Source organism: Mus musculus, chromosome 2 (genome assembly GCF_000001635.26).
Source record: "Mus musculus strain C57BL/6J chromosome 2, GRCm38.p6 C57BL/6J".
In the NCBI taxonomy this organism is placed as follows: Eukaryota; Metazoa; Chordata; class Mammalia; order Rodentia; family Muridae; genus Mus; species Mus musculus.
The window spans coordinates 125358742-125382110 of record NC_000068.7 but is presented as its reverse complement, the minus strand read 5'-3'; the positions used below and the strand labels follow the sequence as shown (position 1 = coordinate 125382110).

The window sequence follows — 23369 nt, the reverse complement described above, 5'->3', positions numbered from 1 at the left end:
TAGATATGGATGAGTGCAGCATCCGAAACATGTGCCTAAACGGAATGTGTATTAATGAAGATGGCAGTTTCAAGTGTATTTGCAAACCTGGGTTCCAACTGGCATCAGATGGCCGCTACTGCAAAGGTGGGTGCTACGAAACCCCCAAAGTATGCTCGCTGCCCACTTTTCCTTCTCCCTACAGCTTCTGGAAGATTCTCCCCATGTAGAGTTCCCCGGGGCCTGCTTTGGAGACCTGACTGGTATTCCTTCTCATGTTCCGCTGTCCAAACAGCCACCGTTAGTGAAACAAGGCTAGTCTTATTTCAGAGAAAGCATTTGGGTTCTTCTGGAGGGGCCCGAAATCAGCTGAGGTGTGGTGATTTAAGGAGCTGAAGCGATAATCTGTTTCAATGGCTCTGACGAGTTTTCTGATAAAGCTGAGTTCTGCCTTTTCCTTCCAGCTGGGGATGATGCTTCTTGATCATTCCCTTCACCCAACTCATCCCATCTTCCCCTGCGGGGGGGGGGGGGGGGCTGACTTATTTGTGGTGCTGTATCCCTTCCTGGTTCATCTAGCTATCATAAGAAACAACAATGAATTTAGGCTTTACCAAGTTATGTAAGTCAAGGGCGAGGAGGAGGAGGAGGAGAGGAAGATAAAGGACAAAGCAGAAAAATAAACCAGGAGTCAGGGTAGCCTGATAACTTTTAAAATAATCTCATTGCTTCAAGTATTGTAAGCAAAACTTGGAAGTTCCATTTGTGCTGTATGGGGTTCTAACAAGAGTTGCTGGAGACAATTTTGTTCCTATTCGCTGCTGTATAGCGTCAGGAGTGAGTAGCTGTTACATGTAGATGCAAGATACCAACTGGAGTCATTCTTCTCAGATCCTTATATGCAGTGTCAGTCCAGGGTGTCTACTAAGTGGCCAAGAGCCTCTGTTTACAGCATCTGCTGCAGAAATGTAGCCCAGGACACTGCAAAGGCAGGATGAAGTCACAGGGCACCTCTGCTGACTGTCCCCAGTCTCCAGCTCTGGTGAAGGTACCGTGGAAGAAAGCCTTGTATATCTTCAGTTCTTGGCAAGGTGTGCACTTTCTCCAACCTTTAAAGAGCTTCCAGCTCTTGGCTGTTGACCTGCATCCCCTGTGACCTTCACACTGGTGGCTTGTAATATTGTGAAAATCCATCTTCAGTAGAGAACAAACAGTTGACTCTTTTCAAAGTTTGAAGTAGGAAAATGGTTTCTGTACACATTGAACTCTGTGCCAGGAGGAGCTGACATGGAGAAGAGAGTTTTGTGACATTCTGCAGTAAGATAAAGTGTCAGGGTGTGCAAATTAAATACTGTACATGGGGGAAAGAAATGGGAAGGGCGTGACTGATTACTGGGCTATTTGGAAAGCTGAGGTGTGGTGACCGAGGTGGCAGCCTCTTGGCATTAAATTATGCTGTTTCAGAGGACGTTATGACCTCAAAGATGAATGTAGGCTCTGAAGCCGTTGGTGATCATGGAAATTGTGTCTTTTATGTAAATAGTGTTGTTGACTCAATCGTGTGGAAGAACTGATAGTTGCTCACCTGGACTCAGCATTTTGTAGAGAGGGAAGGAAGAAGAGAGGAGGAAAAGGAGAAGAGGGAAGGAGGAAGAGAGGGGGAAGGGAGAAGAGGGAAGGAGGAAGAGAGGGGGAAGGGAGAAGAGGGAAGGAGGAAGAGAGGGGGAAGGGAGAGGAGGGAGATCAGTTTGTATCATTGGCCTCATCGTTTTCCCCTAGTGTACAGAGCTCAAATAAACACACTTCGGAGAGGGGGAGAAGGGAGCCACCATATGCTGCTTTTCCTTGTGTCATGTTTCTCTTGCTGTGGGATGAGATTTTTCTCTTCATCTGTCATCCTGAAGCCACAAACACAGGATGGCTGAGAGCCTTGTTATCAGAGCCTCTGCCAGTTGAAAGACTTCATGTTCCACTATGAAGCCTTTCAGGCTGCTTTTTAGAATAGAGTCTTCACTGTCATACTGTTGGTCTCTGCTTGACCAAAAAGATGCGTGAAACAAATGAACCAATCTGAGTTCACATTCTTAAATATAACTGCTGTTTTTAATACAGTCTGAACATGAAGTCTTGGACCACCAGGATGCATTTTATGCCAAATAACACAAGCTAAGTAAAACACAGAGGTGCTTCACTCTCAATTTGCCTTTTTAAGGCCAGGGGAAAGGAAATAATTGCATACTCTATTGTATATTGTAAAAGAACTGTTGGAAAGTGACTTGGTTCTGAGCATCCTTGTTTTTTCAAAACTCAGTTTGGGTACCCTTTCTACTCTTAATGGGGGAATTCTCTACTATTGTTAATATGAACCCAGTGACAGTACTTAAGGATATGCATATGATACTAAAATTACTCAGCAGTGCTTTAAAAAGATTTTTTCCAAACTTCTAGTGTCGTTGAGTGTTGTACTGACCAAGGGATGTCATCAAAGTCACCCTGTATTTCTCTCCGTTCTCTCTCTGTAGTGCTCCCTCTGGCATTTAATTAATGTCTGCCTCTTGCTAATTGTCCCAGAGGTCTCAGGAGAGGCTGGTACTAGCAGTGGTGCCAACCTGGGTGTTGACTGCAGAAAGGAAAAGCTTCCCTGCACAGTCAAAGATGCAGTGTGTATCAAGCTAGATCCAGGCATGGCTACAGTGGGATGTGTTGCCTAGAATCCTTTGCCTTCTAGTGGTCATTTTCCTCCCTACACCAATTCTGCTTGCCTTTTGTGTTCTTGTATTTTCTAGCAGCTATCTCGGGAGGGTTCTATTAAGATGGCTTTTAATAGAAAAGTCCCAAGCTTGGCTGACCTCTCTCTTTCCTGTCTCTGGAAGAACACTGAGCGAGCATCCCACTAGCATGCCACTGTGGTTGTAGAGTATCATTTTCCACGGTATCCATGTTCCAGTGTTACCATAATGAACTGTTCAATGGTGTTAATGAAATGCTTCCTCATGCTGCAGATATCAATGAGTGTGAGACACCTGGGATCTGCATGAACGGACGCTGTGTGAACACGGATGGCTCCTACAGATGCGAATGCTTCCCCGGATTGGCTGTGGGTCTAGACGGACGTGTGTGTGTTGGTAAGAAAAAAAGCCACAGCCTGGTTTATTATCAATACTCCCAGAATCATCAATGCTTATCAATTACAAATGTGTCTTACCCTAGCAGGTGAGATACAGTGATTTCTAGTGAACAATGATTTAACAAATCCATTTCTCATCTTGAATAAGTTGGACACTCATGTTAGGAATAGAAAGATAATGTTAAGTAAAGGAGAGGCTGGGGAGGCCCCACCTTCTCTTCTCTCTTTTCTGCCCCAACTATATAGCTGTCTTTGATTTTCTGCCACCTTCTTTTGTGGATAAAAGTCTTTAGAACTGGTTTGTACATGTATACCATTTTATGGTGTGCATTTTAATAGAGAATTAAATGTCCAAGGGAAGTGAATGATGCCACAGAAATGTGGATAATTCATAAGCATGCAATGACAGTTTTTCACGGCTTTGAGATTTGTTAAATAACAAGACTTTTATCCAAATTATTTTTTAAAAAGATACTCAGTAAGCCCTTTGATTTAGGAGAGGATTGGGTGAAGCTGGAAATTCCTCCTCTAGAGATAAAGATAACACAGCTCGGTTGACCAACATCTGCAGGTTTATATAATGAACCTTTTACAGATTAAACTTTCTCCCTTTTGGAAAGTAGACCCAATTTAGACATTCAATAACTGCCTGTTTATTTTTGAGTAAGCCCCATTTCTAATAAAGGTCTTATTTATCACCATGTAAGATCCTGCCTTCATGCAGTGTTTATAAAGTTCCTGCTCTGTGCATGCCTAAGGAAGACAAAAATGAATGAAAAATAATCGCAGCACTTAAGGGCCTCACAGTTTGCTCTACTACGATCACCAGAGGAAACTGGTTGACGCTGGCCATTGGTCCCCACTGCTCTGGACCCTAATGGGTTTTTGGAGGTTTATTTTTTTTATTAGTTTTGATTTTTTTCTCATTGTCAAGCACTGAAAACACAGGCGTTCTCTGTGGCTTAGAACAGGGCAGTGGAGAAATAAAGGCAGCGTTGGCTTCAGTGTGGGGGTTTTTATCTGTTTAAAACGACAGTCCAACGATGGCTCCTTCCTCCCACTTAGACACACACATGCGGAGCACATGCTATGGAGGATACAGGAGAGGCCAGTGCGTGAAGCCGTTGTTTGGTGCTGTTACCAAATCGGAATGCTGTTGTGCCAGCACTGAGTATGCCTTTGGGGAACCCTGCCAGCCGTGTCCTGCACAGAATTCAGGTAAGTGGCAGCATGGATGTGCCTCATCCTGCCAGCCTTCTGCCACCATCCAAGGGCCTTGCTTTCCTATGTTACCAGGAAAGGCTGTGTTATGGTCCCAGGGATATCTTGTAGACCCTGCTGGGGTCTTGGCAGAGGCTAGTCAGGGTCTAGGCACACGTTACTCTCCCTGTCCTCACTATTATTTGCCATAAGCAGTTCATTTGCCTCTGTAGGAACCACCCCACCTCAGTCCTGGTCACACTCCTGGAAACACATGCTGTTTCAGGACGCTTGCTTTTTGCAGGAGATGACTATTAGAAAAGCAGAATTTTACACAGTGTAAAAGTAAATAACTTTCAGATGACCTGAATATTCCCAACAGCTCCCCAGAAGGCCATTTGTAAATTGTGTTCACAACCCACATGTTGATTCTGGTGCACTTTTCTTAAATGGCTTTCTTTATTCAACTTTAGGGAAAAAGTCTTTTTCTACAGTTTAGGTGGCATGCCTAGTGAAAAACAACCAGCCAAGTGAGTCAAAACTCTGCTGCCCAGTTCACAGGCAGAAAGATTTGGGAGAGATTAGTTATGTGTGCATAGCTTTGCCCATTTAAGTATTTGAAAAAGACTTAGAATAATAATAATAAAGTAATTATAAAATGAGATTATATGGACAAGGAATTCTTAGTGTTCTGACCTACAAAATAAATTTCCCTAGGTAAACTAGACGGTCCTATGCAGATATAATTATTTAGATTCATAAAGAAAAAATAGTTTATTGAAATATGTCGAGCTGCCTCCCATATGCAAATTGTGTGTGTGTGTTTGTGTGTGTGTGTGATATACAACAGTAGAAAGGGCTAGTGAGATGGGAGGAAAGAGAAAGTCATGAAATGCTTGTGTCATGAAGGCAGAAGAGGGGCCCTTTGGGAGAAAGAAGAGAGCCAGCAGGAGGGAGGAGGAAGGGCATTAGAGTGAAGCTGGCATACATTTAGGAAGAAAACAATGTAACTTATTGACATGAAGGTGGTTGATTTTTACTTTCACTATTATCGTAAGGTAGCTTGGCAGTTGACTTCTGTTGTCCTAAGATAAAGCTAGGGCTAAAACAAACAAACAACCCAAGCAGTTAGTGAGCGTCCACACAAGATTCAGTTATTTCATCTCCTTCCTAAGTAAAATTCATTAAAAATTATCCTAAGTATGATTTTTCAGTGCTTAGTAAATAAAAATAACCTTTGAAATGACAGTGTTTGAAGTGAATATCATAAGAAGCTAAAGGGAAGGCTCTAAAGGCCATAAAGGATGCCACTGGAAAGAGAAGGTTGCTTTGGCTGGGGATAACTCACAGACTATCTGTATGTCGTCAAAAAAAACAGTTAAATACACCTCTAGTTCACTTCAAATAGTCATTGGAACAAAATGACTGCATAAAACTCTACAGTCGTATATTCTGTCCTTGGTTACACAAATTTTTCAAAGTGCTTTTCTCACAAACTTTGAATTTATAAGACAGATGTGTGTCAGTAAAGCTGTAAAAGATGACAGTGCACACATACTGTGAGCAGAAACACACTGCATACAGTTCTTGGCTTTAACAGTTTCCCCTCTGCACTAAGAGCATCTCCAGTGAGTGTTTGTACTCAGGGGAATGACATGGGTTTAGGAGAAGGTCACTAAAGAAACACAGTTTCTTGAAGCAGTGAGGCTAAACCGGAAGCCCCCGGTCGCTAACTTCTGGCTCATGTCTGTGCTTTAGTGCCTGAGGGTATTTGCATGGAAAAGGTCCACAGAAGAAAGCTCTTCTGTCGCCTCGGTGATTGACAGGAATGTCAAACCATGGAAGATCCTCTTAGGGTCTCCCTCATCTCAGGAGAGGGTGATCTAACAGGTACTGACAATCTCTAGAATCTAGTCAGCTGAGGGAGGAACTGCCACCATGTGAATTTCCAAGGTCACCATGTGCTGTGCAAGCCAAGCAGGCTGTGAAAAGTCGCACCACTGGCTCCTAACCCAATGTATGTGGTTCAGCAAGCCTTCTTGCCCCCTCGACCTCCAACTAGTTCCCTCTCTTAGAAAGCAGTCAGCCTTGAGTGCAACTCTGGGTGCTTCGATGCTGCCTGCCACGCTGCTGCCTGAGGCACTACCTTGGGATAGCTTAGGAAGTGGTTGTTAAGAGTGTGACCTGCCTGTGTTTAGGTTATCGCATTAAACCCAGAGAGCATCAGCATGGAATGGGGAAGAGCACCCAGAGGGGAGGGATTTGCTTCTAGCCATAAGTACGTTAGCATTCAGACCCCTTAATTACACAGAGGAGTTGGGCCTTGGCCGGTGGCAAGCACAATGACCACGCTGTGCCTCTGTGTAGGCCAAGTAGTGGCTAATCTGAATTAGCCGTGAGAACACTGTCCACAGAATCGCCATGGTCTTGTCTTCTTGCATTATTATTCAGTTCCGTGACCACGCTAATAGTTGAGAGTGTGAGAAGATACCTAAGATACATTTTTCTTCTGGTTTTGTTGTCATCATTCAGTCTCTGGCTTTTAAATACACAGTGGCTGACATTCTCCTCCTTGTCCCATTTTGGCCTCCTTTTAAATGCTTAAAAAAAAAACAAAAACAAACAAACAAAAAGAACATTTTACTGCTTATTACAAAACATACACTTTGAAGGATTACTTTTTAATGCTGCTTTCTTGGTTTTGGTTGGTTGGTTCATTGGTTAGTGTGTGTGTGTGTGTGTGTGTGTGTGTTTGTGTGTGTGTGCAGCTTTTCTTTTTGAGACAGGGTCTCACTATGTAGCCTTGTCTGTCCTGGAACTTACTCACCAGGCTGTCTTCGAACTTAGAGAGCTCCTCCTACCTCCGTGTCTTGAGTGCTGGGATTAAAGGCACATGCCACCATACCTGGCTAAAGGATTCTTTTTTTTTTTTAAATTTTATGTTGTCCAAACATATTTGTCTACCATCATCAGAAATAGAGCAAGTGTTTATTCCCTATAATAAAGTCCCCTCCACCATGTGCAGTCTCCGTATGTGACTCTGATTCTGGCTGCCAGAAACCATGGGCTGGCAAAGGTCTGTCTCATGTCTGGGCCTTGTATAAAGTCTGGTTCCAGGTGCTTGCATTTCTCACCGTTCACCATTACATCCCTCTGGATGCTGTGAGAGCTGTCTGTAACGCTTCATAAGTACTAGAGAGCTGATTCTGTCACGGGTTTGGGGAGCAAGTCTGCACACCTCAGTTGATAAGAAAGAGAGAACGATCTAAACATGTATCAAGAGTTTCTCTGTGTACTCGCCGTGGAAAGTGAGCAGTGTCCACATGATTCACAGCTGTACTTGCACTTGAGCTTGGATGCTCTGCTGTGTTCTTGTGAGGAGGGCCCAGAGAGTCTGTGGAGGACAGAGGACATGGGAGAACCTGATTGTACTGGAAAAGACAGCTAGAATGGAGAAACAGAGCTATTCCCAGGATGGCAGGGAAAAGTTTTATTAACAGCGAAAAAACCACATTTTAACAGGCACATTTCACTGTACGTGTAAAGTGTTCCCTGGTGAACAAAATGAGTTGTAGGAAAAAGCACCCTTTCCAAAAGAGCTTTGCCCAAGAAATTGCTATGTGTTCCCTGTATCCTTCAAAGTCACTTTCCTCAGTGGTGCGGAACGCTTAAAACGCTTCAAATGAAAGCCCCGTCTAAAGGGAACCCCCAGGAGTTCCTCCTGTTCGGTTACCACTTTAGCTTCTCCTTGCTCTGGAGGAAATGATGGTGTGAGCCAAGGGCAGAATTGACCTATTCTGCAAACAAGGCACTCATTTATTATCTGATAATTTATTACAGCGGAATATCAGGCACTCTGCAGCAGTGGACCGGGAATGACATCAGCAGGCACTGGTAAGGAGCCACTCTGAAGTTTCCTGACTTAAGCATATGTAAAGGCAGAACTGAGCCTTTTGTGGGTATCTAGTTACTGTTGTGACACAGTCTGGCCTGACACCTTGCTGACCGTCACAGGTGATGCCCCCCCACCCACCGTGGCAGAGCTTCTGTGGCACCTTGATGGCTGTGGGTGTGGGGCTTTCTCACTGGCCTTTCCTGGGGACAATTTGTGGAGGGCTATAGCTGAGATACAATGGCTGGTGTCGCTCAGTCTAGAGAAGCAGCAGCCTGAATCTTTACGAGTTTCCATTACCAAATACAGCTGAGGATTTTAGATTGGACAAACAGTTATCCATTCAGACTAAAAGATTTCTTAACTCTAAAAGGTTCAGTCATAAGATACCACTTAGATTTTCTATCAAGAAATCATATCAGCCAGCTGAGTTGGAAGAAAATAAATTGTATGTAGAAATAGCAGAAATGTAGGGGGTCACTAAAAAGAATAGAATCAAAGGAGACCACTGAGATGAGGGTAAAGATGGTGACAAGAAGAAGGGACTTCCTCACTCATGAAACTAAGCAATTTGATTAGGGGGTTCTGGGGGAAAACCAGACTGGCTGATTCACTCATTTTATATGTGGATGAAGATGAGGAGGGAGTAGTGATGAAAAGGGGGAGTGAGAAGGGTGATAATGGAGGAATCAGTGGGGGAGTCAAAAGAGCTGTGGCAAAGGCATGGGGATGAAGCAGATTACAACCTTGACTGATAAAGACCATCCATCCATGTACCGCCACTTTGTCTCCCTCTCTGGTATTAGAGAGGTCTGCTCAGTATGTGTGAACACAGAGGAGGCAGTGCGTAGCCTCCTCGGGGCCAAAGAAGAGGCTCTGTCCTGTGAGGAGACCTACTGAATGAATTCCCCACACAGTGGAGAGGGGGGCTTGCTTGAACACCGAATTTGGAGCCAGGAAACACATGATTCATACTTTAATTTGATGATATTGTTGAACTTAAGAACTTAAAGCAAGGGCATGATGTAATCACCTTGCTGGCAGAATGGGAGGCAGGAGCAAGAGGGAAGAGGTGGTGACATGCCAGGGACTTGGGCCCTGTGCATCCTCTGCCTTCATCCTGGTGCTTGGACCATCCAGCACATCTTCTCCTGCCTAATTCAGGGATGATGGGTGATCTATGGTCACAGCTCAGATGCCAGTTTCCCTACAGGGTCTTGAGTGGGGGAAGATGTGACTCATCTTACAGTGGGCAAACAGAGGGGAGTTTCCTCATCCAAGTGAGCCCATTGAAAAGCCCTAAGGTCACTCACTGTGTGTGCTGTACTCTTTTGTGTTGTTGTCATTTAATGTTTGTTTTAGAATGTGATTGACTTTGAACTTTTTGGTGGTGCAGATATAAACGAATGTGCATTAGATCCTGATATTTGCCCAAATGGAATTTGTGAAAATCTCCGTGGGACCTACAAATGTATATGCAACTCGGGATATGAAGTAGACATAACTGGGAAAAACTGTGTCGGTAAGGAGTTCAGCTCACTTTCTGTGACGTTTCTGGTGAAGAATCACATGACAGATTCACTTGGTAAAAGAGAGCCTTGCTAAGTGTAGGAAACGCAAGTGTTGGGAGCCTTTCCCGCATGGCTACAGAGCCATTCCACTGAAACAGTTCTCCCAACTACTCATTAGATTTAATCAGAGAAAGTACAGCTTGTTTTCAGTAATGATGACTCTACATTGGTTTTAACAAGCACCCTTTTCCATGTGATAACAACCTTTAATGAAGGAAGAATCCAGAAACTAAGTAAATCATTTGGTTGGGAATAAAACAGTCAGCCTAGGGCATTAGTTTTTTTTCTCCAGCATTCTTTAGTTGCCTAGAACAGTATTTTCTGAGAACATCTTCTGTCTGGAGCAACACACAGCCTTGTGTTTCCTGAAGTTGGGCTTTTAAAACCAAGATATGTGTGCTCTTGGGTAAAGGATGCACATATGTAAAGTGGTGCATTTTTTTTATTTGAAGAACAAATACACCTTTATGGAATATGATGCAAATTGATAAGTTTTAAGATAAACTAGAAACATCTCAGATTATATATTTTTATTTCCATTCAGAGCTTTGGGGTTAGGCATCCCACTTTTACTTTGGTGGGATTTTTAGAGCCAGAGCTAGGAAGGAGCTCCCTGTCCAAGGAGCTGATCTAACTTTGAAGCAAGTAATTGATTATTCAGGGATAATTCAGATTGGTATAAAAGTCTGTTCACTGTTCCAGCCTGGCACATAGCCTATCAAGTATCAGTAACTTGTATGTACACTGAACTCTACTGCTGCTCACACAGCATCTGACTCTCCATGGACTCGGACCCAGGAGAAGAAAATCCCTGTTTTCATATGTCCCTGGGCCTTTTGAAGCTTCCTGGTATTTGGAACTCTTGGAAAATAGTTGTGTTCCTTATAGTATTCTGATAGACTTTCCATTTCCATATGCTCAATAGAAACATTACTTCTTGTCTGATTATTCTCATATTTTAAGCAATATATATGCATATTATATACATATATAATATGAACATATAAGCACATATATAAAAATATATTGTCTATTAAAGTATATTCACTCTGTGGTTGGAGTAATTTTACATGGCCTTCTCCTCCTAGTACTGGATTACAGATGTATACTATCATATTGAGGATGCTTTCTATTTGTTTAATTTCTTAAAGCAGAAAGATTAGTCCTTTTGATTCTAATGCTACAAATCATTTACAGAAGTAAAGATAACTAATTTTCAGAGAATCCAAGAAGTGAATTAAATAGCATCCAAAAGCTTGGGGCTTTGTAGACACTTAGTTTGGACAAGAAAAATAAGCTCCTGTGTAGGGTAAGCCAATGGAACAAGAGTCTTGCCTCTTTGGTGGACTTGATATACCATTAGGAATTTAAAGGCCTGACCTAAATGGCATTGGCTGCGAGGGACAAGCTCTTTCTAACATTCCCGTTTGTTCTTTCTAGATATTAATGAGTGTGTGCTGAACAGTCTACTTTGTGACAATGGACAATGTCGAAACACACCTGGAAGTTTTGTCTGCACCTGCCCCAAAGGATTTGTGTACAAACCTGACCTAAAAACCTGTGAAGGTATTTGTGCTTTTTTGTTCTCCCACCACACACCCCACTCTCTGGGAAAGCCATTAGACCACCATAGAAGTAAGTTAGAATCTATGTTAGATGATCAAGCCAGTTCTGTTGAGATTCTCTGCTTCTAAATGACACTGTACAAACTCTAGCCACAGATGGCACTTACTTGCATTTAGCATTTTGCCCCTTCATCCGTGGTGGTTTCAGGGTGTTCATTTCTATTTGACTCTAGCTGGCATTTTCACTTGCCATCACTTAATAGATGAAGAAAGTGTTGTGCATGTATAATTTGAGTCTATAATTTTATCCAGATTTTTCTGAATACAAAGACTCACTCATGTGCCAGCTTCTATAATAAAGAAATATGCTCAATAAGTATTTTGACATCCCTTCTAGTTTGGCAAAACCTGTTTAGGCCAGCTTTACTATCTAATGAAGGCCAAAGTCGAGGTATGCATTTTATGCTTAAGACCAACTTTCAGTAGTAATGGGGATCTGGTTTTGTTTCAGACATTGATGAATGTGAATCGAGTCCTTGCATTAATGGAGTCTGCAAGAACAGCCCTGGCTCCTTCATTTGTGAATGTTCTCCTGAAAGTACTCTGGACCCAACAAAAACCATCTGCATAGGTATCTATCCTTCTGAGAATGATTTTTCAGTGTTTATCAATAATACAGTTGTCTTGCATTTAACAGTTGCTTTGACTGCCACAGAAGTTCAGATATAAGAGATTAAATGATTATTATTCCCTGTTTCATAATGCCACTCTAGCCATAATTCTAGTGTATACAATGAGTTTTTTATAAGATTCTGTTAAATGTCTGTCACCCCCTCTTTCTGCAGAAACCATCAAGGGCACTTGCTGGCAGACTGTCATCGACGGGCGCTGTGAGATCAACATCAACGGAGCCACCTTGAAGTCCGAGTGCTGCTCCTCCCTTGGTGCTGCGTGGGGGAGCCCGTGCACCATCTGTCAACTTGGTAAGAGAACCGGTGCATGGCTCTGCAGCCATTTCATTGGTCAGTCCACTGACTTAGGTCCATGTGGAAAAATTTAAAGATGACCTTGATAAAAAAAAAATCCCTGAATAGGAAACCAACAAAATATCAAGGACATCTATTTTCTGTTATTCTGGTCAGGGTACCATTTTCTCTTCCTATGTGGTCATGTGATTAGCTTGTGGTGCTTCCCCTGAAGCACCAGTTCCTGCAGGCTGGGCTTCGCTAGCAGAGAACTCTCATTGGTTCTCTGCTTTTATCTCTGCGGTCCTGTGCTTATTCGTGGCAGCAAAGTCCAACCGCTGTCCCAAGCCCTCCCTCCAATTGCTTCGATTTGTCATGACTGAGAGTTCTAGATAGATGCCGTTAATACTGTTTTGTTTCTCCACAGATCCCATTTGTGGTAAAGGGTTCTCAAGAATTAAAGGCACGCAATGTGAAGGTATTTCTTATTACTTCTAAACCGTGCGTCTTTGTGTGTATGAAGAGTGTTTGTGTTAACGTGGCCTCAATAAAGGAGTAAAGGAGCTTCCCTGTGAGGGATATGATGCCGAGGAAAACATTACGCAGAGCCACAGAACAGAACCGAGGTTAAATGCGCAAGCCGCCTTCAGTGTTAGATCACTAAGGGCCAGAGGACAGTGTGGCTGGATAAGCTTCAGAACAACTGTGCATCTTTGGAGTGGCCACGTTTGCAAAAGGCTATCTGCAAATCAGGAGCAAAAAATGCAAGACATTTCTTTCTTTTTGCAAAGACTGTAAAGTTTGCATTCGTGGCTAGAACCCCACCCCTTTTATTATGGTTGCTTGTTTATTTGTCTCACATTCCTGGGTGACTTAGAGGGGTGAACTCAATTGCCTCTGTTTTCAAGGTCCATGTGGACCCTCTCCAGTTCACTGAGGTTCTTTCTCATGGAGTCCTGAGTAGATATAGGTCACGGTGACTAACATAGCCTGACATGACACAGCAGCTGAAGTATTTTCAAAAACAACAGTCCCATATGTGGGATAAAATGGAAGGTTTTTTTTTTTCCTGTTAAAACAAAGAGGAATCCTACAACCCCCACCCAAGGGCTCGCTTTCCAAATGATGACTGAATCCCTTGGCTTTTTTCTGGTTCAGACCAGCCGTTCATAACTTATCTGAGCTTAACAGCACATTTTGGTTTACAAATGGCCAAGGAAAAACTCAGAGGAACAACCCCCTCCAAAAGTAGGTTAGACTCCATTTCTGTTTAGTTTTCTTTCAAGAAAACATTGAGACTTTTTCTCAACACTCTTGGCTTAGAGAGAGACCTCTTTAAAATAGACGTGTGTGTGTGTGTGTGTGTGTGTGTGTGTGTGTGTGTGTGTGTGTGTGTGTCTGTGTGTCTGTGTGTCTGTGTGTCTGTGTGTGTGTTAACTAAGGCTCTCAAGGCTCCCTCCTTTTGGCATTTAGATTGCCTTTCTTTGAATTAATTCAATGTTGTCTGTTTTTCCAAATTAAGTGCAGAGAACACATTGCCCCATGAGGCAAACTGGGAAGGCTCAGTAGGCTGGGGCAGCACTGGTGGATGACAAATGGATGGTCATGCATGTTGGCGCTCCCTCACCCAACCGACCACATGGGCTCAGTACGCCTTCACTGGCCCACATGTCCCACAGCAGGATTTGAGTTTCATACACTCAAGTGCAAGACTTTCCCTCTTTTATAATTTTTGTCTATGTCTAGTCATCTTGTCTCCTAATGCTAGCTATAACTCTCAGACCCTTACTTACCAGAGCTGTCCCCCAAGCCCTTGGCCTCTGTCTCTACAACTCAAATACAATTCCCAAGGACCAGTGAAAAGACTCCTGGCTTTAGTAAACACACCCACTGCTTGCCATTAAGACACACCAGACGATAATATGAACTGTTGTTAATATGTTGTTAATATGAACTGTTGGAGGCAAGCTAGGGTTTTGAACTTATCCGGTTCAGAAAAGGCCCTTTCTTTTGTAAGAATCATTGTGAATCTATGAGTCGGATAAGCCAGGATTAACTTAGACAGATATACCGACTTAATGCTTCCTTCCTTTTCTTTCTTAGATATCAATGAGTGTGAAGTGTTCCCGGGAGTATGCAAGAACGGCCTGTGTGTCAACTCCAGGGGTTCATTCAAGTGCGAGTGTCCCAATGGAATGACTTTGGATGCTACAGGAAGAATCTGTCTTGGTAAAGATAAATAAAATTCAGTTAGATATTTGGACACAGGCACACACACACACACACACACACGTGCACATACATGTGCACACATGCCCCTGCAGATTCAGCTCATCTGCTAGGATCTAGGGTGGTTTTCTTGACAAACTGTCTTCCTAACTCTGCTAAGGAAAGGCTTTCTTCTGAGCTAGTCGTTTCATTCCTCAGCTCAGTGCCATCCCAGTTGCTACTGTGCTGCTGCCCATATGCCCTGGGCTGTAGGATACAGGCTGAGTTGCAGAGGGAAGAATATTTGCATGTTATGGGGAGCTGTACCCCATTTCTATTAGCCTTGATCTATAACTGACAGATAGACCCTTATAGGAAACCCCCATTGATGTCAGGAGCAGAAATCTTCCTAGGAAAGGGAGTTGGGGGTGGGGAAAGCTAGGAAATAGGGATATATATCATCTCTACCAGTTGTATGGGAATCTTCGTGCCAACTGCTAGAACCCAGGGGACAGGACACATCCAGTCATCTAGTCATCCCATCCCAGTGACATGGAAGAGACTTGAAGTCCTCAGAAGGATGCCCCATGACTCTTAGCTGTTGTATCTGTCTGACTCCTAGTATTATGACTGTCAGTGTCTTGATGCTTAGCCTTTGACTCTATAAATGATGTCACATATAGTACATCTTTGATGCTGAATCAGACTGAATAATATCCCTGATGAAGACTACTTTATGTACTTATAAGGCTGTCAATACAGCTGAGGAAATTTGATCATTTACAAATGAGAACCAACCTTCAGACATAGAATTTGGAAGTGTTTACAATATGGAACAGAAGGGAAGTTCAGAGCTCTGAGTCTTTGGTATTTAAGGATATCAGCAAATCCAAACCCAAATCTTTATTTATTTATGAGGGACCTTGTTTAGAAGCATCCCTCTAGAGTCTCGACTGAAAGACGGAGTTTACCTTAAATTACCTGCCTCAGTCTGTGAAACTTGGACATAGAGCAATTCAAATGCTACAGAGAGATCTTTTTTAAAAAAAGACACTGGGTAACTTGAACACTTAAGTAAATAGTCACAGCCACATTGTGAAGGCAAATGGGAAGAAAAACACACGTGAATGATACTTTGCAGTTCTTGAGTACATAATCTTAGCAGAGCATCGAGATGCTTCCTGAGACATGGGCATTCAGCAAGCGTGAAGATTTGGGATCAGGCATAATGATTTTGCTAAGAAACAGTAAGTTGAAGAATAGTCCCAGAACCCAGGCCTTCTGTCCCCTGGTCTGCCAGCCTCCTTCACAGTAGCTTAAAATTGGGGCAGGGATTAGGCGTGCACACACACACATTGAAGTAAAACATCTTAGAAGAATGGATGACTTTCGTTTGCCATTTCCTCTTTTATCTTAACAAGGGAAGCCCTCTTTCCAGATTAGTGGTCTGCCTCTCCAGAAATGTAGTAAGTCCAAGGCCATGTTTGAGCAATAGGTACATTCCAGCAACAGAGTGAGTTTGCTCCTAGGAAGGAGATGCCAAGATACCGTGGAATGCACACATTGGTGATGAACATGGCTTTACAAGGAGAAGATGCCCACACTCAGCAAAGTGGCACTTTTCGGTCATTGGCTGCCTATGTAGAACTATCAGGAAATACCAAAAGTTGGAAGGGAGCCTTCCTTAAACAGGACATTTAAACATGTCCGAGGAGGAAGAGGATAAAGTCTTCATTAGCTGGAATACCTACCACATAATCCTGGTTTCCAACTGGAGAAAAATGTAGTCATGGAATATAGCAAACTGGGATGTGTTGTATTTTCCCCAAGAAAAGTTGGTAGCTTTGGACAGTGAAGAGCAGCTCTCCTCAGTCTCCTGCCCTCTCTGACAGACATCCGCCTGGAGACCTGCTTCCTCAAGTATGACGATGAAGAGTGCACCTTGCCCATCGCTGGCCGCCACCGAATGGATGCCTGCTGCTGCTCTGTTGGGGCAGCCTGGGGAACGGAAGAGTGTGAGGAGTGTCCATTGAGAAACAGCCGGGAGTATGAGGAACTCTGTCCCCGAGGACCTGGGTTTGCCACAAAAGACATTACAAATGGGAAACCTTTCTTCAAAGGTATGTACGGTGCTCCATGTGGCTGCTGCTACTGATGATGATGGTGGTGGTGGTAGTGGTGGTGGTGGTGGTATTTGTGTGTGTGTGTGTGTGTGTGTGTGTGTGTCTGTGTCTGTGTCTGTGTCTGTTTGCAAGATCTGCTTACTCCTATGTGTGCACATGAAAGTGAGAGGCTAAAATGTGAGTCTTCCTCTACCTTATTTCCTGAGACAGTATCTCTATCTCTTACTGAGCTTGAAGCTCATCATTTTTGGCCAGTTGGCCATCAGGCCCCCAAGGTCTTCCTATCTCCACCCTATGTCCCCAGCACAGCGGTTACAGGTAGGTTCACAGGGCCATCCCTGGCTATTTTATGTGGATGCTGAGAATTCAAAGTGAGGTCTTTGTGAATGTGCATCAAGTGCTTTCCCCAGCTGAGCTGTTTCCCGGGCTCCTGTTCACCAAGCATTCTGATCAGGCAGAGGCCAGGCCACTGTTCCTAGTGGAGGATTTGACAGCTCAGTTTTTCGTGCTGCCTCTCACGTAAGGCTTTGGAGATCTGAAACCTCATTCTCACATTCTTCAAGACTGAATCGAGTCAGGAAAATGGGAACTCAGTACATAAACACTGCCAGATTGTCTTTATACATAAAGCAAGGGATTTTTCCTTTGTCTTCTCTCTGTTCCTTCCTTCTCTTATTCTTTTTGTCAGTTGTTATTCAGTGAGACTGTAATCACTCAAACTATCCTGTCCAGAAAGGCAGTTTCTAGAAGACCACTTAAATTTCTCTTAAGTAAATTCAAAACAATGTGACCCACAGGTTGTGTGTGTGTGTGTGTGTGTGTGTGTGTGTGTGTGTGTGTGTGCAGCCCTTTTGTATTCAAGAAGCTCTCTAAATTATATTAGTGACATATAATGTTGAGAAAATAAAAGTAGCATGGATTATTTGTAAGCTAAACCTCAAGTGACATCTTTAAATTTTCAAAGTCATTTTAAGATGTAACCAAGAAAGCATCAAAGAGCACTAAATGAGGGCCTCATTCTGTTGCCATGATGGTTGTGAGTGGGTGAGAGGGTGGGTGGCAGGGTGAGAGGGTAGCTGAGTGGCAGGGTGGGAAGGTGGCTGGGTGGCAGGGTGGGAAGGCGGCTGGGTGGCAGGGTGGGAGGGTGGCTGTGTGGCTGGGTGAGTGGCTGTCTGGGTGAATGTTGTATTTGTCATTGTCCATGTGCTTTAAGTAGCATTTGGAGTTCAGACAATCATTGGTCAATGGTGATCACATCCTTGCCACATGTCAGGAAGTGAGCAGCGAGCTCCCTTAACAGTGTTCTCTTAAAATGTAGAGGTCAGAATAACTAGGGATGTTTGTGAAGTCCTAGCCCTGGATTATCATACATTTTTTGAGATGGATATTGACAAGACCTGAAATGAAGGCTCTCCAACCTTCTGGGTTTAAGGTGAGAGATCCTAACCATTTACCCACATGCTTTTCTTCCCTGCATTTTCATTTTCCTGAAGATATCAATGAGTGCAAGATGATACCCAGCCTCTGTACCCACGGCAAGTGCAGGAACACCATTGGCAGCTTCAAGTGTAGGTGTGACAGTGGCTTTGCTCTGGATTCTGAAGAGAGGAACTGTACAGGTCAGTGTCTGCAGGGGCAGAAAGGGTGGAGTCTTCACATTTTTCCTCTTTTTCTGTGTTGTTTCACCTTGTAAGGTTGTGCCAGCCCTCATGTCACTGCTTCCTGCTGTTTTTCACACAGACATTGATGAGTGCCGCATATCTCCTGACCTCTGTGGCCGAGGCCAGTGTGTGAACACCCCGGGGGACTTTGAATGCAAGTGTGATGAAGGCTATGAAAGTGGCTTCATGATGATGAAGAACTGCATGGGTGAGTATGGGAAGCCAAGGACTGTGAGAAGCCTGCATTCCTCACAGGTCATGTCCCAGGCAGTTCCTGCTGTCCAGTCTTCTGACCAGGGAGGGCAGTCTGTGGCCGAAGGAGACTCATATAGGAAGGCACTGAGGGGCTAACAATCATAGGTGACTACATAGGCAAGCTGTGAGACCCTGAGAGATTTCAACTTTCAACACCTGACACAGTTGAATTGAAAACACTTCAGATGTAAGCCATAGCAGGAGCCCCATCTCGGGGTGTCTGCATCTCAGTTCTAGAAGACAGTGGTGACTACCTTACCCTACCTTAGCTTGGGTTCCCTGTGAATATTCTGAGAAGAGATTCCTGCACACAAGCGGTGAACTTAGGTTCATTTGTTTGGATTTTGGTTTGTTTGTGCTTTGTTTTGCTGTGGGTTTGGAAGAAGTGTTTTGAGGGAGGAATCCCTCAGAGTGGCAGAGAGAATAGTATGGAGTCTGGCTGTACTGCAGCATACTCGGACCCTACAGGGAGCTCTGGAGGGGAGAAGGGCACTGGGAGCTGTCCTGTGTTGATACAAGGTCAGGGTTTTTTATTTCCAAGTCGGTCAATTAGGATTCACTGTGGATTGCTTCTAATGTAGGAAAGTGTTGTGGCCTCTCACCTCCCAAGCTCTTGAGTGAGATGGACAGAAGGGAACTGATAAGCCATCAGTAGCCAGGATTCCCAGCAACTGGGGGCTGGAAAGGGGGACTGCCTGGTAAAGAAGATCAAGGTACCATCTTGAAGAACAGCATCTTCAACATGGGGCATTTCTGTTTTCCAGATATTGATGAATGTCAGAGAGATCCTCTCCTGTGTCGAGGAGGCATTTGCCACAACACAGAGGGAAGCTATCGCTGCGAATGTCCTCCTGGTCACCAATTGTCCCCAAACATCTCTGCATGCATTGGTAAGTAGCTCTTTTAGAACACTTGCGCAGGGTCAGTTGTTTGATTCAGACACTTACATCTCTATGTTGTTCTTTGTCTCTAAACAGACATCAACGAGTGTGAGCTGAGTGCGAATCTCTGTCCCCATGGGCGTTGTGTGAACCTCATAGGGAAGTACCAGTGTGCCTGCAACCCTGGCTACCACCCCACTCATGACAGGCTCTTCTGTGTCGGTAAGTTCCAGCCTTCTTTCTATTTCACCATGCATTTTATTTCATCTCTTTGTAAAAGCAATGCATTCTGAGTTCCGGCTTCATTGCTGGATCCCTTTGCTTAATCTTTCTTGCAAGTAGGATTCTCCTAGCGGCCCACAATATTTGCACCTCACTTTCCTCTTCAGAGAAGCAGATGAATGAAAGATTCATAATCTGATGTATGCTCTTTGAGAATGAACATAAAAAAATGCATGCCAAAGCCGAGCAGCCAGTGATAATTAACCCTGGGATGAACTAAGTATAGCAAGTGCCGTGGAAAATGCAGGAAGGCATGAGGTGAGGTCTCTGCCTGGCTTAGTAGAGATGATTTAAAAACTTCGAAGAGTGATCACCGACAAGAAGAACATGGAATTGTTGATATCTTACCCTGAAATTGAGGCCATGTTTGGCACTCCCTAAGTATGGGTTTTTGTGGGACGAGAATTTTGCTTTGTGGTTGGTCCTCCGTAGGTCTAGTTTCCCCCATGAAGAGTGACACGGGAGGCCCTGTGGCTTTATCATGCCCAAAGTCCAAGTGAGATTGTGTAAATGCTGCCAGTGTGGGCCTGGCTTGGGGTGTACACCATGTAGAACTGCCAAGTCTTAGACGGTTTCCACCCACAACCATAAATCAGCCCAAATTCTTTTGAAATCTAGCCAAGGTCAACTCAAAACTTCAATTCAGGTTCTTGCAAAGGATCAGAACCTCAGCCCATCAAGCCTTAATTCATGTTTCTAATTGAATCAGTGACCAAGAAGATTGCTCCAAGTGTAAACACAAAAGAAGGTGCCTCTGTCAGTTTTTATGTGCTATACTGGACTACCCGGCACTGGCTAATTTATAATGATAGAAATTCATTGCCTCATAGCTCTAGAGGCTGGGAAGCAATGGCAAAGTGCTGGCATTTGGAATGGGCCTTTTTGCTGCACCAAAATGTGTAAGAGGCAAGAGAGAAAATAAGAATGGCCATATTCATCCATTTACAGTTGTCACTAATGCTACCCAACAATGTGCGGTCCTCATAGCTTAATAACCTCTCAAAGCACCACTCCTTAATACTTGTATGGTGGTAATTAAGGTTCAACAACAGTTTGGGAGAGGACAAATGTTAACATTGTTCTCACTTCTCTTAGATATTGATGAATGCAGCATAATGAACGGTGGTTGTGAGACCTTCTGCACAAACTCTGACGGGAGCTATGAATGTAGCTGTCAGCCAGGCTTCGCGCTAATGCCAGACCAGCGATCGTGCACAGGTGAGCAGCTTCACACTCTTCACACTTCACAGTCCCCCAAGTAGAGTGATTCAGAGGCCTGGGCTTCAGAGTATAACAACCTCGGGCTCAAGTCCTTGTCTATTGCATATTTTAGCTGTGTGTCTTCAAGCAAGACATTTAACACCAGATCTTTGTTTATTAAATGTAGTTGAGATTGTGGGAAAGAGGAAGGAAGTTTACCTATAGCACTTGTGTAATAATTGGACTACAAGACATTTTCTTGGTTAAACGGAATTTGGAAAGTTGCATCATGAACTTAATTTGGTGCAATTCTGAGTGTGTTTTCTGCATCAGCCCTATGACCTGAGGATTTGTGAGCCTGCAAAACTTCAGCCTCTATCCAAATCTACTGAGTTAAGAAGCCCTGGGCAATCCTGGTGATCCGTGTGTTTGGATAGATGCTGAAGTTTGAGAGCCTCTCTCCTAACTTGTACTGTCTTACTACCTGACACTGGCTGAGCCAGGCAGCCAACAAGGGGTAAAAAGTAGAATGCGTGACTCAGACTTTGATTTTGCCTCTGGTTAAGAAGAGAATTTGACCCTAAGAAACACACTGATTTTATTTGACCTTTAATCCCCACCCCCACCCACACATACAAAGCCCACCTCAGTGTAATCTGACTATCCAAACAAATGTTGAAAGTAGCCATTTCTAACTGGAAAATGATAAAATATGGTTCATAATCATTTTGAATTGTGAATTCAGGCCAGACACTGAGAATTTTGTGATTGGCTGCCTCCTCTGTCCCTAGGATAACCTGATAGAGTAATCTTTACAAAGCTTCGTTTAGATTTAGGGTTAGGAGATGCTCATGTTATACAAGTGGGCTGAATTTTGTTACATTGGGTCAGTTTATACTTCCTCACTGAATAATGGAGCCAACATCAATATCTATATAACATGCAGCTGTTGATTTTCTTCTCCTCAGACATTGATGAGTGTGAAGACAACCCCAATATCTGTGATGGTGGCCAGTGCACAAACATACCTGGGGAGTACAGGTGCCTGTGCTATGATGGGTTCATGGCATCTGAAGACATGAAGACTTGTGTGGGTAAGAAAGAAGGCAGTGTTGTCTAACTGCTCAGTCACAGTATTGAGAAACTGACAATAGAGATCAACTAGGTCATATTTCCTGCTTCCTCTCCTGCCTGATAACTTTCTTATTGTAAGCTGGCTGTTTTAAATTTCACCTTGATTAAACGCTGGCTATCTCTGTGTTCTGGAAGTATTGTTGAACTTTGAGGATGTGGTTTGGTCATCTGGAACCAGGCTGATCCTTTTTACAAGTCGTACTTTTAAGCAGCAGTTAGCTGAGAACAGTTTTTGCTGTATTGTTGAGGCAAGACCCTTCTGGTGGGCTGCTCCATTCCCTGTGAAGTATAAGGCTTTCTAGTTCAGCTGTGGGGAAAGGGTACCACTGTTAGTCTTCTGTGAATGTGGAGGAGTGCTGCACTGGACAGCGCGTCCCCAGGCCTGGGTAGTTTGTTTCTGTGCATGAGCAAGCTCACCACTGCTCTGAATATCTGCAGAAGCCTTCCTCTCATGACTTACCCAGGCCAGTGATGTCATCTGGTTCTATGCAGTGATCTCTTCCAAAGTCCTTTCAGTTTATTTCTGGTGAGAAGGACATTCCCTCTTGGCCAGAAATAAGAGCCTAGGGTGGGTTATGAGCACATCTATTATATGGGCAGATGTTTGCCTACAAGTATGCCTGGGCACCTCATGCATGACTAGTGCCAGTGGAGGCCAGGAGGGGACATCAAGTCACTTAGGATTGGAGTTACAGACAATTGTGAGTGGCCATGCGTGTACTGAGAATTGAACAGCCAATGCTCTTAACCACTGATCCTTCTCTTCCAATAAATTGTAGGCATCACACAGTCAGACTCACAGTTATCTTCCCACAGAGAATGATGTCTCCTAGAGAAACCACCCCATAAATGAGCTTCTATTCAGCAAGAGTTAGTGAGTTTACTCACCACCCGAGTAACAGGCAGCTCACACGAGTAGTCAGCACTAAGACATGCCAGTATGAATGGAGTCCCTTATATTTTTTTTCTGAGAGAAAGCATCTAAATATAATATTTTATAATGTTTACTTTCCAATATTATTTTTTAGTGAAAGTGTCTTACCTTTTCTTAGTTTTTATCATAGTTCTTTTTCTCAGGGAGAAAATATCCATTACAACAGAAACTTGGACATATGAATTGTATCTCTATCTTACAGATGTCAATGAGTGTGACCTGAATCCAAACATCTGCCTTAGTGGGACCTGTGAAAATACTAAAGGCTCGTTCATCTGCCACTGTGATATGGGATATTCAGGGAAGAAAGGAAAAACGGGCTGTACAGGTATTCTTTCTGTTTCATACTGATCGAAAACATGCCAAGTAACTAAGAAACTGCCCTAATAATT

General features: G+C 43.6%; 1 protein-coding gene across 4 annotated transcripts in view; it reads left to right on the top strand.

Moving 5' to 3' along the window:
* Fbn1 (fibrillin 1) overlaps window positions 1-23369 on the top strand; it is a 205892-nt gene that overhangs the window by 124375 nt on the left and 58148 nt on the right. For all 4 annotated transcript variants that reach the window (XR_866221.3, XM_006498747.1, NM_007993.2 and 1 more), the window contains exons 15-32: window positions 4-126; window positions 2982-3104; window positions 4172-4324; window positions 8147-8200; window positions 9595-9720; window positions 11210-11335; window positions 11846-11965; window positions 12180-12317; window positions 12727-12777; window positions 14403-14528; window positions 16400-16627; window positions 18124-18249; window positions 18371-18499; window positions 19311-19436; window positions 19524-19649; window positions 20805-20927; window positions 21878-22003; window positions 23180-23305. Coding sequence is in view for 3 of the 4 variants with exons in the window: in XM_006498747.1 (XP_006498810.1) it covers window positions 4-126; window positions 2982-3104; window positions 4172-4324; window positions 8147-8200; window positions 9595-9720; window positions 11210-11335; window positions 11846-11965; window positions 12180-12317; window positions 12727-12777; window positions 14403-14528; window positions 16400-16627; window positions 18124-18249; window positions 18371-18499; window positions 19311-19436; window positions 19524-19649; window positions 20805-20927; window positions 21878-22003; window positions 23180-23305 (2250 nt within the window). In the remaining variant the exon portion in view is untranslated. The remainder of the gene's footprint in view (window positions 1-3; window positions 127-2981; window positions 3105-4171; window positions 4325-8146; window positions 8201-9594; window positions 9721-11209; window positions 11336-11845; window positions 11966-12179; window positions 12318-12726; window positions 12778-14402; window positions 14529-16399; window positions 16628-18123; window positions 18250-18370; window positions 18500-19310; window positions 19437-19523; window positions 19650-20804; window positions 20928-21877; window positions 22004-23179; window positions 23306-23369) is intronic.